This window comes from Glycine soja, chromosome 19 (genome assembly GCF_004193775.1).
Source record: "Glycine soja cultivar W05 chromosome 19, ASM419377v2, whole genome shotgun sequence".
NCBI lineage: Eukaryota > Viridiplantae > Streptophyta > Magnoliopsida > Fabales > Fabaceae > Glycine > Glycine soja.
Genome location: NC_041020.1, coordinates 42,366,024 through 42,388,609, shown reverse-complemented (window position 1 = coordinate 42,388,609; position 22,586 = coordinate 42,366,024). Strand labels below are relative to the sequence as shown.

The 22,586-nt window shown below is 27.7% G+C and overlaps 2 protein-coding genes, 1 long non-coding RNA gene and 1 pseudogene across 3 annotated transcripts; 1 reads left to right on the top strand and 3 right to left on the bottom strand.

The window, feature by feature from the left end:
• On the top strand, nt 1-3,141 carry LOC114398463. The gene is made up of 4 exons (XR_003663602.1): nt 1-276; nt 1,691-1,799; nt 2,146-2,251; nt 2,746-3,141. It is a non-coding gene; the product is annotated as an uncharacterized LOC114398463 (long non-coding RNA).
• Nucleotides 3,142-6,470: 3,329 nt separating this feature from the next.
• Nucleotides 6,471-7,324, bottom strand: LOC114399610 (ethylene-responsive transcription factor 1B-like). Its single transcript, XM_028361815.1, has one exon. The coding sequence runs from the start codon at nt 7,247-7,249 to the stop codon at nt 6,611-6,613; it is 639 nt and encodes a 212-aa protein (XP_028217616.1). The 5' UTR covers nt 7,250-7,324; the 3' UTR covers nt 6,471-6,610.
• Nucleotides 7,325-12,769: 5,445 nt separating this feature from the next.
• On the bottom strand, nt 12,770-13,708 carry LOC114399609 (annotated as a pseudogene).
• A 5,804-nt stretch (nt 13,709-19,512) lies between these two features.
• LOC114398016 (ethylene-responsive transcription factor ERF095-like) lies at nt 19,513-20,227 on the bottom strand. The gene has a single exon (XM_028360124.1). The coding sequence runs from the start codon at nt 20,127-20,129 to the stop codon at nt 19,755-19,757; it is 375 nt and encodes a 124-aa protein (XP_028215925.1). The 5' UTR covers nt 20,130-20,227; the 3' UTR covers nt 19,513-19,754.
• Nucleotides 20,228-22,586: the final 2,359 nt, after the last annotated feature.

Here is a 22,586-nt window from a genome sequence, read left to right as displayed (position 1 = left end):
AGCTAGATGCATTCATGCATCCATCTCCCTCTTGCCAATTTCAAATTCATACAAACGTACCATAGTGTTCTGTCTCTAGCTAACTCACAAAATTAAGGCTGCTATAGCTACCTTAATCAATTCACTTTGACGCACCAATTAAGTATATGAGAGATCCTCGATCATGCTACAAACTCTCTAGTCTCTACCATCTCTGCCTTCTTAGTTAGTGAATATTGACCATGCTCTGTATCTAAAACCAGGAGTGGCTTCACTAAGAACAGGGCATACATGCATGTAAGTATTTAATTTCTTTGGCTTTTTTTTCTTGGTTGTTTCAGTTTCTCACATCATCTTGTCTATTTTTGTTTTGCATTGTTTGGTTTATTGTTTAGCTCCCATGATTAATTTTAACGTTTTCCTAAAATTCCCTTCCACCTCGTTGACCCTTTCTGCTACTAGTACTATATATCTATTGTACATGTTGAATACGTACGTGACGCGTCTATACAGCCCAAATTCTTCCGAGTAGAAAACAGGATAGGAATCCACTACTTGATTTTGATTAGATTTGATTTAATCTTAATTTCAATTTAAAACTGAATAAACTTTTTATAGAGATTAAAACAAAAAAATGACATATTTTAAGGATTAACAATTACTTATTTAAACCAAATTAAATTGTAGATCCTAAAGTATTCATACGGTTGTATTATACGATTTTCCTCAGTTTATTTATGTATAACAACATTTTCAGAAATATAAAGGATAAAATTGGAAAATATTGTATCACTAATTATTAAAAATAAAAAATAAATAAGTGATGGAGAGGTCGATATAGGAAATATTGAGAGAATATATCTCACGCAAAATTGACTATCATACAAGTTGCCGTAAAAGATTTGATAACTAATCACATTTAATTAATTAATTTACTTGAAGATATTGAGAAATACGAGAGTATAATATTGTGGAGATCACAATCCAAACAAATTTGTTACTTACATCTAACTTAAAATTTAGACATACATTAAATGTTTGTTTAAGAAATAGTTGAATCTAACACCAACAAATTTTTAAATAAAAGTTATAACAGAATTACTTTAACATTTTTTCTTTAGAAAATATGATTTTTTCATTCAATGTGATTCTAATGTATCCAAACATTCTCTAAGTGTGTAAATCTTTTCTACCACATCATATATATAATGTGGGGCTTCTTCACTTTTACTCGTCATTTCAACCAAAAACTTAAAATCATTTTTAATTTATAATTAATTGTATTCGTTTTTTCAATTATAGGTTCCCCTAATATTACTGGTTACATTTTTGTAATTTATTCATGAAATATTAATATGTTCTAAACTTTTTCTTTACTTCCATGTTGATCTTACTTCATCATAGAGATTTGAGAATTTGAGATCTTCTTGAATTTCCGTACAACAGCTATGAGTAGCATTGAAAATAACAAACCAACATGTCAAGTTGTACTGTAACTTATAAATAACCATATTATGCTAACCAGTAACTCTCACAGACACAGTTAACATTGAATAATATTATACCAATTCTTCCGATCGGACACGTACTCGCATCTCTCTAATTGCCCCTTTGTGTCTGTAACCCTATCTTCTGCGCATAGAAACCCCCCTCCTATGTCTTTTCCCCTTTACTTGTCAATGCCGTACTAATTTTTGGCCACTTTATACAGTTTCGAAGTTACTAGATTGCAGTTTTAGCAGTTTTTTCAGCAGAAGGAAGATTTTGAGGAAAAGAAAGATGGTGCACAACGGATACAACTTATACTGGAGTGGATATAGGTATATATAAAATATGTGTATTTAATTGTTTGTCTTAATTAGAAAATTTATTATTAGGTATTGATGGTTGCATTATTCTTATTCTTATTCTTATTATTATTGCTAATAAAGGAAGTGAATTGCAATTTGCAATATTGATATGAGAAGCTGTATCGGCTGGTGGATAGGTCTATATACCTACAATATTTATTGGATTTATGTGTGCAGTTAAATTTCTTTTTGGCCACAGGAAATAAGAGTCTATATATGTATCAACTGTATATGGTTTAAGTTTTTATTTTCTGAAATTTGAATTCACAATATGCAGCTAGTGGTAAGCTCTTCTGATATAGTTTATATTATTTAGCTAGAGGATTATGAAGTGTGATTATTGTAGATCTGGGCTCGACGCCATCACCTCGTTCTTAGTTTTTCAGAGGAATCCGTAAGATCGAGGAGGATAGACTGACAGGGTATGATCAATAAGTTTGAGCTCTATTAATTGTCCTTTTGAGTACATAGTTTTGGTTGATTAGGATTCTATGCTGTTCTTATATTATCCTTTAAAATTATATCGTTTTTATAATTTTTAAAATTAAATATCACCATTAAATATTAACACAACTATTATGTATTATAATTTTAATAGGTAACACATAGACAGCATAAAAAAAGACAACAGATAAGTCAGATTTGATTTTACATAGTGTTGCCATCAAATTTATTATCAAAAGAAAATTTTGGAGAAGGGTTGGGAGAATCATATGCCTTTGCCATACATAGATCATAGATGTGAAGTTGAGGAACTTAACTTTAATTATGGATTTCAATTTCTCTAATTGTTATAGTTTAACAAAAAGCTAATGTTGTTGCATAGTTTTGGACATTTGGCATGCACTTATTTGTAGTTTGAGCTTTTATTTTATTTATATATTTTTCTTATGGTATTTCTGGTTTCTATATCCAGGTAATTGCACAATGTAAGTTTTTGTGACACATTTAATTTATAGCAGCAGTTGAAGACTTTCCTATATATTAAGCTTGGTGTGATCTCAATGAGGTTAAGGATATATTGTTTTTTAATACTCCTATACGTTTCTTATGTTCTTGCTCACTAAATTAAGATATTTTCTTGGCTTTGTCTGATCACAAATGGAATTTAAAGAAAGTGGGGGAGCAAAGTGAGATAAATGCAAACAAGGTAGCAAACTGTTCGTAAATAGCTTTATATATACTATCTTCAACTAGCTAGTTGTATAACCGAACATGTGATTCGATGTTATCTTATCTCTTTGAGGCAGCAGATTTAGAATAGAAGTACCAGTAAATCTTCATATTTGTCGTATAAAGTTTGTTACATACATTAATTATGACATTAAAGTTTTGTAGAAAAACTTTGGCTTCAAATTATTACATCAATAATTTAAAACCATTATTATATATGTTAATCTTTTAAAATTTTATCACTAAAATTTGTTTCGCCAAAAGATTTTATTTGTCATCAAATTAGTCTTTCAAATATTCTTTTAGGTCCTATATACCACTTTATTTTTTCATAAGGATATGAATATAATGATATTTTAATTTTTTTGTGGACTAATTTAATAAAATTAAAACAGGTTTGGAAGATTAACTATGATATTTTTTAATTACCTTAAATAAATAAAAACTAATATGATTGCAAGTTTGGAGAATCAACTTAAAGGAATTTCTCAAACCATCAGCTTGAAATTATATACATATAACAGTTTGTTTTGTTATACCAAAAGAATTATATAGCTCTTTTCATTTTACAGCAAAACTTATGTTAATTTACCACTAATTTTAGGATTTCATGTGCGGCCATATAATAAGCATTCATCTAAAATCCCCACCCTTTATTTTGTATTTAGGCAGACACAATTGTTTCTGGCGTATATATACTATAAAATCACATTTTTGGTATAAGAGTTGCTCATACTGTTGATTGTGTCCTGACTCTGAATATTTGATTTGCAAAAGTTTTCAACTTCACCTCTAAAAACAATTCATGCTTTCCCAAAACAAGCACGTACACTATTTCAAATATTTCGTGAGAAGTAGGAGAATTGAAAAGGAGACTTTGAGGAGCAGTATAAATTTTCAATGTTAAAAGTTCGTTAATTTAATTTGCTTTCATATGCGCTGTCTTTTCTTATGTTTCCAAAGAAGGATCAAATGGAATTAAAGGCAAACAACGCATTTATTTGATGTTACTATGTATTATCATATTGTTTAGATTGGGAATTGAGAATTGTTTCAAAAATTCTATATTCGATTTATAATTCGTCAAATTAAAATTTCTTTTTGTCAGAAAAATAAGTATGCAAAATACGGCAGCATATACTGGTAGGGATCGGAAATCTGCACACACGTTTGTTAGTTTTCATGTCTCTGTTTAGTCAAATCGTTCTTTGATCGATCTGCTGCTACTTTTATATGGTGCTTAACTACTCATGTTGTTATTACTTCATTAATTATTTTATGATTAATTAGAGAGTATGATGATTTTGATTCAAAATACATTGTTTTGCTGGAGAAATGGAGGAGCTGCTACAAGATAATGAGGTAATTGCACTTTTGCATCGTGCATAACTGTTCTTTTGATTAAGGGTTGGTCTTTGATACTGTTGCCATTAATTAGCTTCTGTTTTCTTCTTTTTTTTCGTTAGTTACATGCCAGCTAGTTTTATGCTTCCTCTGGTTGCCAAAGTGCATTAAGTAAAATAAGGACAGTTAAATTCCTGAGACTCAGTTAATAGAAGTACATGTATGCAACTTTTCTTTTATTATTACACAGATGTATGTAACTTTATTTCTGTAAATAACGAGACTATTTAATATTTATATGATTTGAACCTGTGACTTAGAATACAAAAAATTAATAAAATTAATGGCAATTTATGCATATTTTCACTTTGTAATTGTAAGATTTAGGGAAGCTAAAAATAGGTATATATATCTAGCCTTATTCCAATAAACAAGAATGTTGTTTTTAGGATTTCAACATGTGACTTTAAGTCGTATAATTAATAGGGTAATCTTACTGTTATGTTAGTCCAAGCCTTCACAGGTCACCGAAATGGGTAGTGAATAAATGCATTTGATCAGCCCAGCTTTAGTTTTTGTTCTTATCGGTCAATATTAATAAGTCTTAACTTATTAGCATTTTATTATTGAAAAAGATTTGAATTTACGATCTTTTTTTTTCTCATTCTCCTTTTAATCACTAAATCAATACCACTAGGTCAATTTTGTAACTGCACAGCTATTACAAACTAATGTTGTGAGTTGAAAAGTCGATCTCTAGTTTTTTTTCCCCCGGAGCTGAGAAAAGTTTCTTTCCTCGCCTTTAGTTTTGGGCGACACCTATAAGATTTATATAGTTTAGTTGCATATTCAATTATAGGGTATATTGATGTGAATCTGCAACCCTAAATCATTTTTTTCCTTTATAAATTCCAAATATCTCTTTATCGGGGTGAAACTTCTGTAAGATGGTTTTATTATAGTTGTTTGAATAGTGCCATTTAAGTACCATTCGTTCTGCTATATAAAACAATCAAAGTGGTTTACTATTAGTATTTACCATATTGTTAATGAGAATTAATTTCTTTTACCATTTCTAACTGTTGGCTATTGAATAGGTAATCTTTGCTCTTTATAAAATGGATAAAGATACATATACATGCTAATTCTAACACCTTGAGAAAGAAACAAAAAAAAAAAAGAAGAGAAATTCTAGGTATGATAGGTAATGTAAAATAGAAAAGAAAGATAAAAAGAAAACAAGAATATCAAATAGGTGTTTGTGATATCCGGACTCATTACTCTATAAAATATATCAAGCCTAGGTCCTAGGAGGGTAGATGATACACCGAAATGCCTTGTTGGAGTACTCCATTTCGCTAGGCCTTTGAGTGCATGAGTTTAAGAGATTAATTCTCTAGGACTCACAAAACAGACAATTATCTTTAAATTTTTGAAACTCCACAGTATATAAACGATCAATTTTGAAAGCCTTTCCATTTGTACCTTGGGTTTTCCCTTTAAAGGTATTTGCAAAATGAACTTTAAAGGGATCAAAGGCCATGAAATGGTGTTGTAAAGAAAACAAAGAAAAGAGGAATAGGAAGCATGAGAGAAGATTCAACATAAGAAGGGTAAATCTCACAAGAACGAATTTATTTGAGAGTTGCTCAATGATATTAGGAATCATTTTCTGCAACACCGTTATGTTACTGTGACAGGGAAAAAAGCGAAAAATGCTTAGTGGTTTGCAGCCATGTAGTCTATATGGAAGAACAGAAACCACATTATCTTCAATGGTGAGGAGGTAAATTAAATGCTATGTATATGATGAACTTTGTAAAATTTAGATCTTGGTCACAACTATGCGCCAAGGTCAAGGGTTATACTTTTTCTTTTTAGAAATGGTCCTTTCTTTTGCATTAAAACCCTATAATTTTGTTTTATGTATATGGGTTGGGCTATCTTGTAACCTTTTATATATATGTTTACTTTGTTGATAAAAAAAAAAGTTGCTAAGACATTCTGAGAAATCTAAAGGTTTTTAATATAGTTGTATATTTCTTAGGTAAAGTTAAATAAATTTGTATATATGTCTTGGAAAAGAAAAGAGACAAAAGATCAAGAAAGTTTAACTCAGTTGATTAAGCGATTGTAAATGTCTGATACTTGTTATTGATTTTGACGAATAAGAAGAAAAAGATACAAAAGAAAAGAGTTTCCAAATAACAGGATTAAAATCCTGTAATTTTTTAAGATTAAGATACCATAGAATTTCTGTTTATTTAGCAGGTAGAGCTTGTTGCACTTTGATCCGCCGATGTGCTAAGAAGTGCCTCCAGATAATCAGCTCCTAAGTCCTCCAGCACCACAACACTGGATTCCTCCAAGTCCTGTTTCCTTTTACTTGTCTTAGCCTTTGATGATGACGACAATTTTCTTCTTATGTTGTGCCTCTCTTTGAGTTCTAATGCAGGAGAGCACCCTCGGCTGCAACCAGAATAGTTCATCTCTTGTAAAGACTCTTTGACCCTTTTGACCGGAAAATTCAGCACTGCACTAGAGCCTCTCATGGAAAATGCAGCCTGGTCATAAGCCAATGCAGCTTCCTCAGCACTATCAAACGTTCCAAGCCAAACCCTTATACCCTTCCTTGTTGTGTCTCTGATCTCCGCTGCAAATCTTCCCCATGGCCTTCTTCTTACCCCAATATAAGACTTCTTCTTTGTTTTCATAGCTTCTTCAATCACTTGATGATGACTTTCTTCCTGTGGATCCCTTGAGTTATCAATCATATCAAAGGAAAGACAATCATGGAAAGGGTCATGATCAACTCCTTTGCTTGAAAATGATTCAAACAAAATATCCGAATTAGGCTCCTTCAACATGCCCCAATCTGCATGCTGAAAGAAAGGGGAACTCATATTGGTTAGTTGCTTTGATTAGTATATTGCTGTGAAATAATAAGATCATCTTCTATGCTCATCATCACTACTATGTATGATTTATGGCCTCACCGGTTCACCTTCTAGAAACGTCGTTCCGACGACAATTTTCTTATTACAATATTTTCGGGTCCCTCTGTCTTTATATATATAACGTTATCTTGTTGCTGATTTCATAGAACTTGTTTTTGAAGTTGAATATGTAAGAGGAATCGAACAACGTTGGAAAGATTTGAAAAGGAGATGGTTGAATTCCAAAGTGAAAAATGACTATAGGATTATTTTAATCAACAAATATTAAATATATGATTTTGTTGGCATACATATTTTTATTTTTTTAATATAAATACGTTAATAAATTATAATTAGAGAATATAGATAATATAATTTACTAATATATTCATGTTAAAAAAATAAAAATATATATCTTAGCCTTGATAAAGACAGCACAAGGAGTGAATGAAAGTTAAATTACAAAAGCAGTATCATCATCCACTGCGTATCCCGATACAGCTATTGTTAGGAGCCAAAGACCAACAAATTTCCCTTCAAACGAATACTTCTTGTCATAACTAGGGGTGTGTTCATAGTGCGATTTAGGCAGTTTTTTTTTCAAAATTATGTTCAAACTAAACAATAAATTAACATGTGGTAGGTTTGAATTTTTTTAAAAATAAAATTCAAACTAAACCAAACCAATTTATGCAGTGTGGATGGGTTTTTTTGGATTTTTTTTAAATTATAAAATCTTATTTATAATCATAATAAAAATTAACCTGACGTAGGTCTAAATATTTCTTAAGAAAATAAAATATAAAAACATAAAACAGTTAAATAATTCAAATAACTTATAAAAATCTGCTACAACAATAATTCAAGTAAAACATAAAAACATAAAATAGTCAATAAATCCAAATAATTTATAAAAAAATTTTACAACAATAATTCAAGTAAAACATATGAATAATGATTCCAATCTTCCAATTCTTCATCCTTAGTCTCCAATAATTGCATGTCAAACAATCCAAGGCTTCATTCTTCATTTTGCAGAAATTAAAACACTCAAAAAATTAATATTTCTTTTAATACTCAATCAGTACAAGTAATATTATCTTTGAATTGAAAATGTAAAAGAGATGTGTCATCCAAATCCAAATCTATTCATGTTTCCTAAAATAACTCTGACTAAAACGACAAATCATGTCATACAAACACCTTCACATACTAATCAAACAAATTTTTGCAAATCTCCCCTACAATAAATTTTTAGGGTAATGATAAGTGAAACGTGAATTGTGTAATCAGTAGTGTATAAATGAAACGCAATACAAAAATAAGTGAAACTGAAACGCAATCCACACTTAATGGGTAATGTCACAAGTACTAAAATAAAAATTAAAAAAATATATAATATGTAAATATGCGGTTTGGTTTGAATTTTCAGCTAGAAATCTAAACCGAACCAAACCGTTTGGTTTCTATAAAAAAAATCAAACTAATCCGAAAACTCGCAGTTTGGTTTGGATTTCAGTCTTTTTTTTTGTGGTTTGCAATTTTTCATTTTGGTTGGTTCGGTTTTAAACACCCCGTAGTTGTAAGTATAAAAATCAGCATAAGTGCATCAAAGAAGATGCAAGTATAAACGTCCAATATCAACAGGCAGATACATGTACCCCAATTATCCAGTACCACCCAACTAGCTTCATCGATCAGCTGCAAAACGGAATTAGTTTCAACATAATGCACACGAGATCAATTGATTCAGCACTTGAGCCCGGCCCAAAGTATGCAACTTGTTATAACAGGCAGCGACTATTCCTTGAGAATATACGCACGGAATATTATAGGACATTTGAAAAGTGTCTACCTAGTATCTACTCGAATATACAGTAATTTTGCGTGTAAATATAATTAATTTTATTTAACAACTGATTAAGAATAAATTGTCAATGTAGTTAATATACCTTCTAAAAAAATCAATGTAGTTAATATTAATTACTGTTGGGATTGTGAGTAAAATTTTATAAATATAAGTATTTTATGTCATGTTTAAAAATGACTAATTCAATTTGTTGTGAAAACTTTGATTTCAACTGGTGGTTCGAATATGAGTATATTTTGATTGAATCGAAAACAAATTTCTGTTAGTTGATATTATGATTAAGTATTGACATAAGAATTAATTGCATATATAATGTAATAAGATTTGGAAGTCATTTGAATGCATGAGTGAATGGAGATTTGATTACCAATTTTGAAAGACTATTATTTATTAGAGGTGTAATGTTCTTTTCGATTGAACAATCGAAAAGAAGTTTGTTTGAGATGTAATGCTCATTTTGATGGACAATCAAAATTTAAAAGTTAATAAAGAAAAAGAAGCTTATAAAAAATGTAATGCTCATTTCAATGGACAATCAAAATATGAAAGTTATATAGAGATTTGTCTGATGAAACATTTAAAAAGTTTTTAAGTGTTTTGTGATTTTGATTTGTGAAAAGAGTTTTTGAAAGCAAATCATTTGAAGACACAAATGAAAATTTATCAAAGACACATGACTTTGATTGTGCATTTGAAGATAGTTATCAATGGTCTTCCAATAAAAGAAATAAAGACAATTATCAATGATTTTTTGACAGAAGAAACAAAGAAAACAATTATCAATGATTTTTTCAACTAAGGAAATGAAGATAGTTGTCAACATCTTAAATAATCTATTTGAATAAGTTTTACACATGTATAAATCTTATAATTTGACCGCCGAGTCAAAAAAACTATAAATAGACATGTTGATAGTCATTTTTTTCTTGGAAGAATATTTGCACAAGTTTCATTTATATCATCACGCTCACGAGAAAGGACTATCATTCTAGGACCAATGTATATGTTCAAACTCATATTTTGACGTAGTTTATTTTTTTTAACATTTATTTTCTTTTGATCAATTTACTTTATTATATTCTCTTCTTCTATATTTCTTCTCCAAATTCCAAACTTTTTAAATCTATATTTCTTCTCCATACTCTTATTCTTTTATTTTTCTTCATTTCATACTGCATTTCAATTATACAAACAATTATACTTTTACTTCTACACAATTTTTTTAATTATAAACATAATATATTTATTTTCAATTACTATAACAAATTTCCACCGCAAATAACTACTTAATTATAAGCTTAGTTAACTACTATTAGATATTTCAATAATTTTGGGACATTGTTAACTAATTGAGAAGTAAAATTAACCACCATTAAATGTTTCAATAATTTCATGACGCAATCAACTACATATAAAAAATTGTAAAAAAAACTTATATGGGTGTAGTAAAATATAAAAAAATCTCAGTTAACTCATGTTTAATGATGTTATCACCAAAATATTATTTATTTAATTGAGATTATATGACTTTTTTTATTTTTGATATCAAATTTTAATAAAGGACAATTTTTTAAAAATGAGACTATTAAATTAGATTATGTTAATTATTAGTTTTTTCATGAAATGATTGGAACCCATAATATTTTTTTTCATTCTTTCTTGTTTTATCATCAAATCAACCTTCTAATTCCATAAAAACATTTATTTACTATATTAATTACTTGCAAGATAAAACTAACTATATTTATACACATAAATAAACACGTGTGACGGTCAATAACCCACCGTTAATGGTCTTTCAATAACCTCATGGCACTATTAATTATTTATGAAACAAAGTTAAATATTACTATTAAATATTTTAATAACCTCATGATATGAGTAATCACTATATATTCATAATTATATATAATTATGTTCATTTACATTTAAATACAATTGTTAGACAAAATTAACCATATATTTTATACTCCATAGTTGATCCTGTGATCAGTTAAACATCTTGATGCACATATTCCATGTATATTTTATTCTTGGTTTAATTGTACTTTTTATTCTTAACTTTTTAATTTTTGACGAATTTTATCTTCAACAAATTAATTTAATATATTTTATCTTAAACTTTTAAGAAATTTGTAAATTTTACCTTCCATCTTTTATTTATTATTTAACACAAAAGTTGTGTAAAATTTGTTAAAAAATATAAAGTTGGGGCTAAAATTTGACAAAAAAAAAAAAGTTGGAAGCAAAATTTACCAAATAAAAAAATTTAGAGTAAAAAGTATAATTATGTTAGGAGTAAATTAACAAGGAGTAAAATTCATAAGTTTCTTAAAAATTAAGAATAAATGTGTCAAATTAATTTATTGAAGATAAATTTGTCAAAAATTAAAGAATTAGGACATAAAATTTGTCAGTTTCTTCAAAGTTATGAAAAAAATTCATCAAATTAATTTGTTGGAGATAAAATTTATCAAAAATTTTGAATCCCTCTTTTTTTTTTCTTTCTTTAATTTAGTGATGTAATCTCCCTCCCATCAATTTGGTTCATTTTAAAATAAAGTGATACATTTAGTTATCACTTGAAGCTCAAATTACACCTCCCATTAGATTGACCCATTTTTTAAATAAAATAATATCTCCCGTTGTCATTTCATATTCTAGTTGAGAATCAAACTTAATTAAAGAATCTAAGTATCATACCGTTTGTGCTAACTTTTGTTACATCACTCTTTTGATGATATTCCAAGTATATTTTACTCTTTTCCGTACAAATTTGCTGGCTTAATTAGTTACCGTCACTTTCTGTAACACTCATTGTCACCAAAAGAGACCTTAGTGATTTTAAAGGAAAAACGTTAGCGAATTAAATAACCAGTGATGTTAGACATGCAAATTGATACTTTGTTAGCAATATTTCTTACAAAACCGCTATCGAAAACTTTTATGACAATTTATGATTAATTATTTCTAAAAAAAACTTGTTAAATAACATTTGGCTTAAATAACTTTTGGTTACTACAAAATAGGAAAGTTTGAATTTTAGTACTTTAAAAAATTTATTTATTTAATTTATTTTTTGTAAATTTTATTTGTCTTTTGTTGTCTAATAACAACTTTAAGGGATAACATTACAATAACATGTACAGCTTAATTATTGACGTATCATGCATGTAACCAGACGATAACCCACTCTATCCTAGTAGTTCTTGGACGACAAGAATAGGTATGGGTCTCATACTACCTCCGTTCCTGCCTAAGTCTATGACGTAAATTATATTTTTGTTTTTATTTATAAGATTTAATTTTTTAATTCATTAAAATTAAAAAAATAACTAATTTAATTGATAGCAATAAATTTTTTCTAATTAAATTTACATATTTTTTAAAACTATCATTATCATTAATGTTTTTTTCTTATTCTAAATGCTTATCAATACAATCTCTCTTATTTTAATTAAAGATATTTTAATCTAAAATTAATTAATATAAAAAATATTATAGATTGAATCTTATAAAAAAATAAACACTACTTCTAATTTGAGTCATAAATAGGAAAAAGGTAGTATATGCCTAAAGAGCGGTTAAAAAAGGTAAGTGTAAGAACTAAGGAAAAATGTCAACCTTGCTATATTCTTATTATTTTGTTCAAAATTTGTACAGCGTGAGGAGAAGAAAATAAATGAATTAATTAAGGAGACAACTTGAGAATAAACACAAGCTGTGAATGAATTTAAACGAATAAAGGCCTTGTTGTTGTAAACTTCTCCTGGAGCCGGTCCCACAATTTCAGCACCAAGAACAAGGGCAAGTGAAGCTCAAAAGTTGCTCTAGGTATTTAATTAGGACCTAAACCCTCCAACACCAACACATTTTGAGTAGTAGTGTCCAATTTCCCGTTGCTGCAAGCCCTTTTAACCTTTTTACTACCACTCCTGTTAGCCCTAGATTTCGTTCTCATCACGTGCATCCTCTTGAGTGCCAACAAGGGTGAGAGGTCATTTTTCGATGCCTTGAAACCCATGTTTTGAAGGGACTCCATCACCACTTGCACTGAAAAGTTAAGGGTAGCCAAAACACCCCTTGTCAAGAAAGCTGCTTGGTCATAAGCCAAAGCAGCTGCTTCAGCAGTGTCAAATGCTCCAGTCCATACTCGAACACCATTTCTTGTGGGGTCTCTTTTTTCTGCAACGAATTTTCCCCATGGCCTTCTTCTACTCCTCTATAGGGCCTCTTCTCTCGCTTAGATGATGCTGGTGCTAATATTGGATTTAAAGTACCATCTAGTGGCGGTGGTGGTGAATATTTTTCTTCAACGTGGCCTTCACATGTAATATTGGAGGTGATTTCTTGTGACTCAGTTATTCCTTCATTGGAGGATGAAGATTCGGAGTCCAAGGACGATTCGTTGCATTCAAGGGAATGTTATTGAGCGAAAACAACTCTTCCCATGAATTGAGATGGGATTCTAAACTTTGGTATGAAAATAGAGATGAATTAAAATCCATTCAAAGATGAAAAATATGTAAGTATAATAACTTCTTTGTGTGTATGTTTAACTGCGCTTTCTACGTAGAATATTTGAGTGCTTTGAACTTTATATATCCGATGAAAAGAGAAAGCGTGTAGGATTTGGGAGGTAAATTAACAAATGGCTTATAAAATAACGATGTTCAAAATGGGAGGGAGTTAATTAAACAAGTGTTTGGTCAAGAATAGTGGACAAGGAGGATGTCTTTGATTTTTAATTATAACAAGATGATGTAATTGACATAAATAAATGATTGGACCTGGTTCTCATTAAATGCTCGTAGGTTTAGTAGTATAAAAGTGCTTTTCACACGTGAGTCAAATAACGCAATTTCAAAGAATTGAAGTAATTGATTCAATGGTAGACCAAGGTTGGACGAATAGGTGAACCGCGCCGCCCTTCGCTCTTCACGTAGAATTGTCAGTCCAGTGTGAATGATTGCCATGAGAATCTTTGCATGCAGGACATGGGTAGGGTTTTTTCAAGATTTTGTTGCATGCAATGATGTGTCATTGTTCAAGTTTCCTTCTTTCGTCGAAGCACCTCAACCCTTCTTATGATAAACAATAAGATTGGAAATGAGTTGAGTGAACAGTTTGACTTAACTCTCATATAAGAATAAGTCCGGCTTGAAGGTCAATTTAATATGAACATTTTTTTTAGTTCAAACTTAATCCATTCAGGCTTTCAAACTGTTGAGTTCAACTTGTTAGCTTGATTTGATTTTAAATTATAATTATTTTAAATATTTTATTTATTTATTACATAAAAAAATAAAAATAATATGAAATTAATTAAAAAGTGAATTTTATGCATTTAGTATATAAAATATATTATTTAACACATATATATAGGGAGAGATTAATATAAATATATATTGAACAAGTTTATAAACCAATTGAATCGACCTATACATAATCCAAGTTAAACGTATATTTATCGAGATCAATTTTTAATGATCAAATTTAATTTATTTGATTCATTAACCAAGTCTACTGAATCTATTATTAAATCAAGTCTAAAATTATATTCAAGTTAATTTGATTCATTATCAATCTTAATCCCACATTTTCTAGTATAAAAGTTGAAAAAGGAAACAAACAGTTAAAAAAAATCTAAACCAATCTTAATTGATTCGGTTTAGATATTAGATAAGTCTAAACCAATTTTAATTGGTTGGATTTAAATATTAGATAAGTGGAATTGATCCCAACCAATGAATTACTCCATTAACTTTAAAAACCCAACTGGTCCCCGAATTGCTAAGAATAGGATTTACCAATCAAAAACTGATGATAAAAGAAATACGGTATTTTTAAAAAAGTATATTGTTTTAATTTGATCTAAAACAATTTTAAGATGAATTAAACACTTAGTTAAAGATTACAAATACCTATAAATTATTTTGTCAATTATTATTCAATTTGATCCCTCTATTTTTAAAATGTCTAATTTAAAAAAATTAATATATGTTCTCTTTCCGTCCAATTTTATTAATGTATTAGTGTCAATTTTAGCTCTTATATGGAAATATTTTATGTATATCTTGGAGGGAGAAGGAAAGATTTTGATATGTTTTTTAGCTTTTTGTTTTTTTTCTTTCAAAAAACAATAATATCTTTAAATATAATTAAGAGGATGAAGTATTGAAAACATACGTCAATCATAAAAATGGGTTGGTACTTGGTATAATATATTTGTTATTTATAGATAGTAGGATAATTTATCACAAGTATAATTTGAAAATTAAGAATATTTTTGTCTAAATTTATATGAATTGAAACTTTTTTTAATTACAATATCATAACCTTAAAAGTTAAATGACTATTAGTATATATAAAAATTATATTAAATTAGTCAATTGGTCGTATAATTTTAAGATTGTTATTTTTTTAGTTTCTATAGTTTTAAAGTGATTTTTTTATTTTTTATAGTTTATATTTTAATACTCTTTTAGTTTCTATAGTTTAAAAGTATTCTTTTTAATTCTTATAGTTTGTATTTTAATTCTCTTTTAATCCCTATAGTTTGAAAGTGATCTTTTTAGTCCCTATAATTTGTATTTTAATTATCTTTTAGTCCATACTAAAAAAAAATATAAAAATATTTAACTACAAATTAGTTATAAATTATCAACTATTTTTTTATTACAAATTATCTTACAATAAATTAGTTACGAATTACTTACTAATATTTTTATAGTTAATTATAATTGATAATATTATTTTGATGACAAAGACTAAAAGAAAATTAAAATATAAAATATAGGGACTAAAAAGATCACTTTTCAAACTATAGGGACTAAAATAAAATTAAAATGTAAATTACAAGGATTAAAAAAATCACGTTCAAACTGTAGGAACTAAAAAAGAATTAAAATATAAAACTAAAAAAATCACTTTTAAAACTATAGAAACTAAAAAATAAGAATTGTAAAACTATAAATACCAAATAAATAATTTAATGTAAATATTATTACTCTTCTTGAAAATGGGTGGGTGAGGTTAGCACTATTTACAGGGGTCATTAGTGTTACGAGGTGATGTATAAGCAGGTGGTGCGAGTTATTTTTTTATGTTGGAGTCTACATATCCTGAGAAAATTTTACCCTCCATCCACGTGTTGTGTTCTCCCACTCTCACCTCCGGTTTCCTTCTTCTTTTTTTTCTTTTTTCCTTTTCTATATTTTTCTTCTCCTTCTTTTTGCCGTCTGTTAGTCTTTTTTTTATATATATATTTTTCTTTTTTCTTTTTATCTCTAGGTCTTTTTATTTTTTTATTTTTATTTTTACGAGAATAATACTTATACTAAAAAGTTAAAATTTCTTAACTAAATATTAATTTGAATTCAATTAATTAATATATTTATTACAAAATAATATTTTAATTTATGTTTAATAACTTCATGTACTGAAATTTTGTATATAAATATTTATATAATAATGTTATTTTTTACATAAAAACATACTCCCTTCTTCCCCAAATATAATTTTTTGTCAATATTCTTTATCTTTTTTATATAACATTTTTCAAATTATCTTTTGTATGAATTATTTTTTTACTAAAATATCCTTACTTATTTTATAGTAAATGTTAAGAAAATGTATTCTCTCTTTTATATATGGATTGAAAAAAAAAAAGAATAACACATATTAATTAATTATAAAAAAAGTAATTAACTGAAAAGAAAAAAATAACCACTTTCAATTATTTTAAAGGTGATTTTGGTAAAGAGAAGGGCTAGAAAAATAATACATAGTACTAGCAAATTAATATATCTTGAGAAAATTAAATCTCTTCTATAACAAGTGTTATTTTTGGTGAAATCTTTATCCTCTCAAATTTCTCTCTTCCTTTTTAACTTTTACCTTTTCTCTTTTCTCTTTTCTTTCTCTTTCTTTCTTTTTTTCCTTTCTTTTCCTTTTCAATTTTTTTTACTTACACATAATATTTTTTAATAAGTACTCTTTTTTGTTTTATATATATACTACTTTTTATGTCTTTTATTTATGAAAAAATAATTTATATTATATTAAAAATGATTATATTATTTTTCCTGATTTAATTGAACTTAGTTAATTGTGTCATTTATTTATATTATATTAATTTTGTGCCTTTTATTAAAATTAATTCAATTAAAAAATTATTAAAACTAATTATATTAATATATATATATATATATATATATATATATATTATTTTTGAAATAATATGAATCATGATTGGTTAAATATATTTTTACTGATTCAACAACATCTTTAATTATATTACTCTTTTACTATCAAATGACATTGTTTTAAATGATGAAACCATGTTATCAATATATTTTTAACTTATCTTCATATTTAAATTAAAATAGTAAAATTTTAAACTATTTGAATTGATCAAATCATTTTATTGTTTATCATTTATAGGAATCATGTTGATATTTATAAGATAGTACATGTTACACTAAAAAAATACTATAAAGTTAACAAAAAAGTTACATATAAAATTATGTTCAATATTATATAAAAGCATGTTATTGTTATATTAACTGAGTTATAAATTTATATAGTTACTTATTACTTATTAAAACTAATTACAATTCAATTAACTTAAATTATTTTTACATTAAAATTCTACAAAATCATTTTTACCTTTTTTAAGGGAAAATAATTTTTATTTAAAAATGGTATAAACTAAATTTGAATAATTTAACCAATAAATTTTTTTGATTAATTTTTATATTATAGGATAAATATTTTTATATTAAAAAATAATTTATAACTAATTAGTTAATATGTATAATGTAAATATATTAAAAATAATATTTTGAATATATTTAAAATTAACATATTAAATATATTTAAAATTAATATATTAAATATATTTTATTATAAAATAATTTAAATTAATTTATCAATAATGTCATAAATTAAATTAGTTTTAGTTTTTTATGATAGATACAACAAATATTATTTATGGGAGATAATCATTCTTGAAATCAATATGGATGACAAAATTTTCTTTTTGAGTGTTTCACACAAATGCATACCAAGTACTCAATAATATTATAAATTAAAATAATTTTTTTATGGTATGCGCTACAACTATCATTTACAAGAGACAATCATGCTCTATAAAGTTTTTTCTTTGAATATTTAACACAATTATATACAAAAAGGTTCCACACAATATTTTTATTTACTTTGAAATTCTATAAAATCATTTTTATTTAGTAGTTGTATAAATAATTTTAAACAATTTCATAAAAAAATTTAGTTGAATAATATTCATATTACGAGGTTAAAAAATTTTATACTAAAAAAGAATTTAAATATAATTAATTAATTTATTACATAATAATATTTTGGCTTGTATGTTTAATTACTTCATATACGAAAATTTAGTTGATTAATGATTATAAAATAATGTTAACTTTTTACATAAATATATATAGTAAATATATTAAAACTAATTTATTAAATATATTTCGATTACAAAATAGTTTTAGATCGCTTGTTCAATAATATTATAAATTAGATTAGTTTTATTTTTGTATGATATAGATTGCAAGTATCACGGGAAATAATTATGCTTAACACCATTATGGGAGAATCATTATTAGTGACAATGCTCTTTCTACGAGTATTTTATACAACTCCATATAAAAAAATCCAACAATATTTTTTTCACTTTGTTATCTTATAAAATTATGTTTACTTAGAAATCATAAAATAGTTTTAATTTTTTTATGATAAAGACCTTAAATATTATTCATGGGAGACAATCCTGTTTGAATTATACAATGATTGTTAAATCTAAAATATAACTATCCAAAATGAAAATTGAAATAATTTTTTATTATATCTTTAAAATATATAATTTTACTATAAATTGAAATATTTATTTTTAAATTAAATTAATTTTATATTATTATTTTTAATATACTTATGACATATAATATCATTATAAATTTTTATTGGAAATTTGATCGAAATTTTTAAGTACTTATTACAACTAATGGACTTTGCTATAATTAGTTAATATAGCTAATAAATTTTTATTTACATAACTCTTTCTGTCATTTTTTAGAAATTAATTAGTTAATGATATTTATCTCAATAAAAATATTTAATTTTATAATAAATGTATTTTGAACATGCCTTAAAGTCGGAATAACCCGTACGCGGGTACCTAGTTAGTTTTAGAATAAAGAGGCACTTTGTAGCCTAGCTAGTTGGCCTACTTAGGTAATGGTTGATTGGGACCTATTGTGTTTTGTAATGCAAATGGAATAAGATCCTTACCTTGTAGCTATGCTCAGGTATCTAGGAATAGGATACATACAGTTACAACTTACAAGTTCCATCTTGCATTCAACATACATTACTAAACTCTGTTTTTTCCTCTCACAATAGCGCAAGGTGAAAATACTCAAATTTTACAGTCCTAAAAAAAATACATGTAATTCATGAATAAAAATTGTATAACCACTAAGCAACTTTACTGTATTTAATTGTACACAAGCACTACATACCAATTTAGGATTAAAAAGTTGAACCTTATCTTCCTAATAATCCAAGTTTTCATTGATGGTTTTCCCCATCACAATCAAGGAGTTCCTCTAACAATTTGTCATCCAAGCACTCAAATACCACAACTTGTTTACCAATCTCAGTGTTAGATGATGAGGACTTCTTGCTAAGAGAAGTCACATTGCAAGGAGGGTGTTCATCTGGGAAGTTGAGAATGGCCGTAGCACCTCTCATCTCAAAGGCAGCACGATCATAAGCTCTTGCGGCCTCCTCAGCAGTGTTAAATGTCCCGAGCCACACACGAGCACCATGTCTAGCTGAATCTCTAATTTCTGCAGCAAATTTTCCCCATGGTCTCCTACGTACTCCTCTATACTTAATTTGCGTTGGTTCCCCTTCATTGACCTTTTCCTTTAAATCCTCCATTTTTGTCACACTTATGAATGAATCTTTAACTTGTCTTGGCCTTTTATATTGAGAAAACAATGTATGTAGTCTTGGCCATTTGTAGAAATTTACCTCAGGTTGATTACATTCAATGGATGAGAAAAATTAACCTTTAAGATACCCCATGATGGAGATTGGTTGTAGAGTTCAACGTATGTGGATCACATAGTGATCAGTCACTGCTAAAGGCCTGTCATCTATGCAATTTTATTTTTTTTGGAATTTTGGATTATTCATAAAGAAAGTTAACCTTTTTATGCCCTAGTTCTAATAGGACAGATGGTATGGTGAGAAGAACCGTGCATATCAAATTTGTGCTAATGCTAATGGAATCATTATTAGCAATATATAATAGAAATTTGGATATAGAAAAATATCCATTTGTACAACCCTAGCCACTTGTTTCCCTAAACTAATCCCAAGTTCAATTTTATAGTGGAAGCTCTTGTGAGAAGAATATGTATTAATTTAAGGGTGGGATTGAGACGTGAAAATATTAGATTAATTTCATCACGTGGTTTATAGAATTCTAATTAAGGTGAAACATTGAACTTCAATAGAATTTCCAATAGCCATCATCTTACATCATCGTTTTAGGTTGAAACAACCTACTGCCTTATAGATCTGCATTAGTTTAATTTCTGTGGATGTCAACTCAAACCTTTTTCTAAGGTTATCATATAGTAATAAGTCAAGTCTAATTAAAAAAAAAATGCATGAAAACGTAGCAGCGTGACGATCTGCATCTTCATTTCTCCCTTGTCCCTTGTGGTGAATACTCTGTACAATCATCACTGACGTCTTTTTGCAGAAAAAATATATAAAACCAATTTAAGTATTTTGCTTAACCATTGGTTTCAATATTGTGGCAATTGTTAATTACTTGCAGATTTTGCAATTGCAATAGCCTACATAATTATGCAACTGGGTTCTTAATACTTTATCACATATTTGTTCATATGATGAAATTATGAGCATTAGCTGATTTTGTCACAACTCGGTGCTCAGTACTCTTTAGCTTTCCATTGCTAATGATTTGCCACAACACAACAATCAAAAACCAAAAAAAAAAAAAATCCTCTGTCTACTTTAGTGCTAGATGGAACCAGTCTTTGTCCCGATTGGCAGATTAAATAAAGTTGGGACACAAATGAATTCAGAGGTTTGGTTTTAAAATATAATCGTCAATTAAGTATATCAGAATCATATAACTTGACTAAGACACTATATAAATAGCAAAAATCTACCTGCAACTGATGACCAATGTTCCCCACAAATCAGTCCCCTCTGCATCCTTGAAGACATGTAGCCTGTATATAACAACCTTAAAGTAAAACGATTATTAGCTTCGGATGAATCAAACTTGGTTCAGGGCTGGCAGATAGTGATTAGTACTTGGTTCTTTGTCATAATCATAAGTCATGGTCAAAATACTCATTTAGTTAAATATAAAAACCATCCGTGGGCCTTCACTTAAGCATATGTCAGTTAAGGATGTGCTTACATAAATTTTTCTGTTAAGTATTGATAAAACAGAATAAGATAAACATATTGAATTTCTTCGTATGTTACAATCAACTTATATATGTTAACTTTTGAAGAAATTGAATGAAAAGAGTTTCTATAAAAATTAAGTATGTAAATTAATTTTTGCTTATGCAGAAAGCTTAATTTATTTTATTTTCTTATTTTTTACTTATTATAAAAAAAACTTATCTAACACTTAATGCTTAACTCACGAGCCCTTCAATATTATCTTCTCAAAATCCTTGATTCAAACTTCTTAATCTTAATTACTGCAACATAATCTTAGCCCTTGATGCTAACTTCTTAATTAGTAATTACTGCAACAGAACATGCCAAACATACTCTGAGAACAAAGATCAATTAGAATTTCCTACCAACCATACCCTGCCGATATCAAGTGGGGAATTTAGGCCAAAATTGCTGTCACCGCTTCCAAGGATAATGTCATAGGTATCTCAAGCTGTCCCACCATAAATGAACCTTTTCAGTTGCATAATTTGTACTGCTAGTAATTTAAAAACACGCATTTATACTTCTTCTTGTACTCACTACTACATAGCTGGCAGTTGAAAAAATTCTTAAAAATTCAAGTAACTGTTTCATTAATTATCTGTAACTAACCACTTTATTGAGCTTTAAAAAAAGTTCATTGTTTGACCAAAATAAGAGAGAGACCAATTGGTGTTAACCTGAAAGAATCCAAACCCCTGATTAGCCTTGAGAATTTTCTGAACTCTAATTAAGAGTTGAATCACATTCATGTGCATCACTGAGATCAATCACAGGAGTGCTGTTGCTGAAAGTGATTTTGTGTTTGCAGGTCTTGTTTCTGAATCTGATAGGAATATTGAATAGGACGGACACTTTTTGGTAGCCTTTTGGATGAAATTCAATAGACACAAAGGTAAT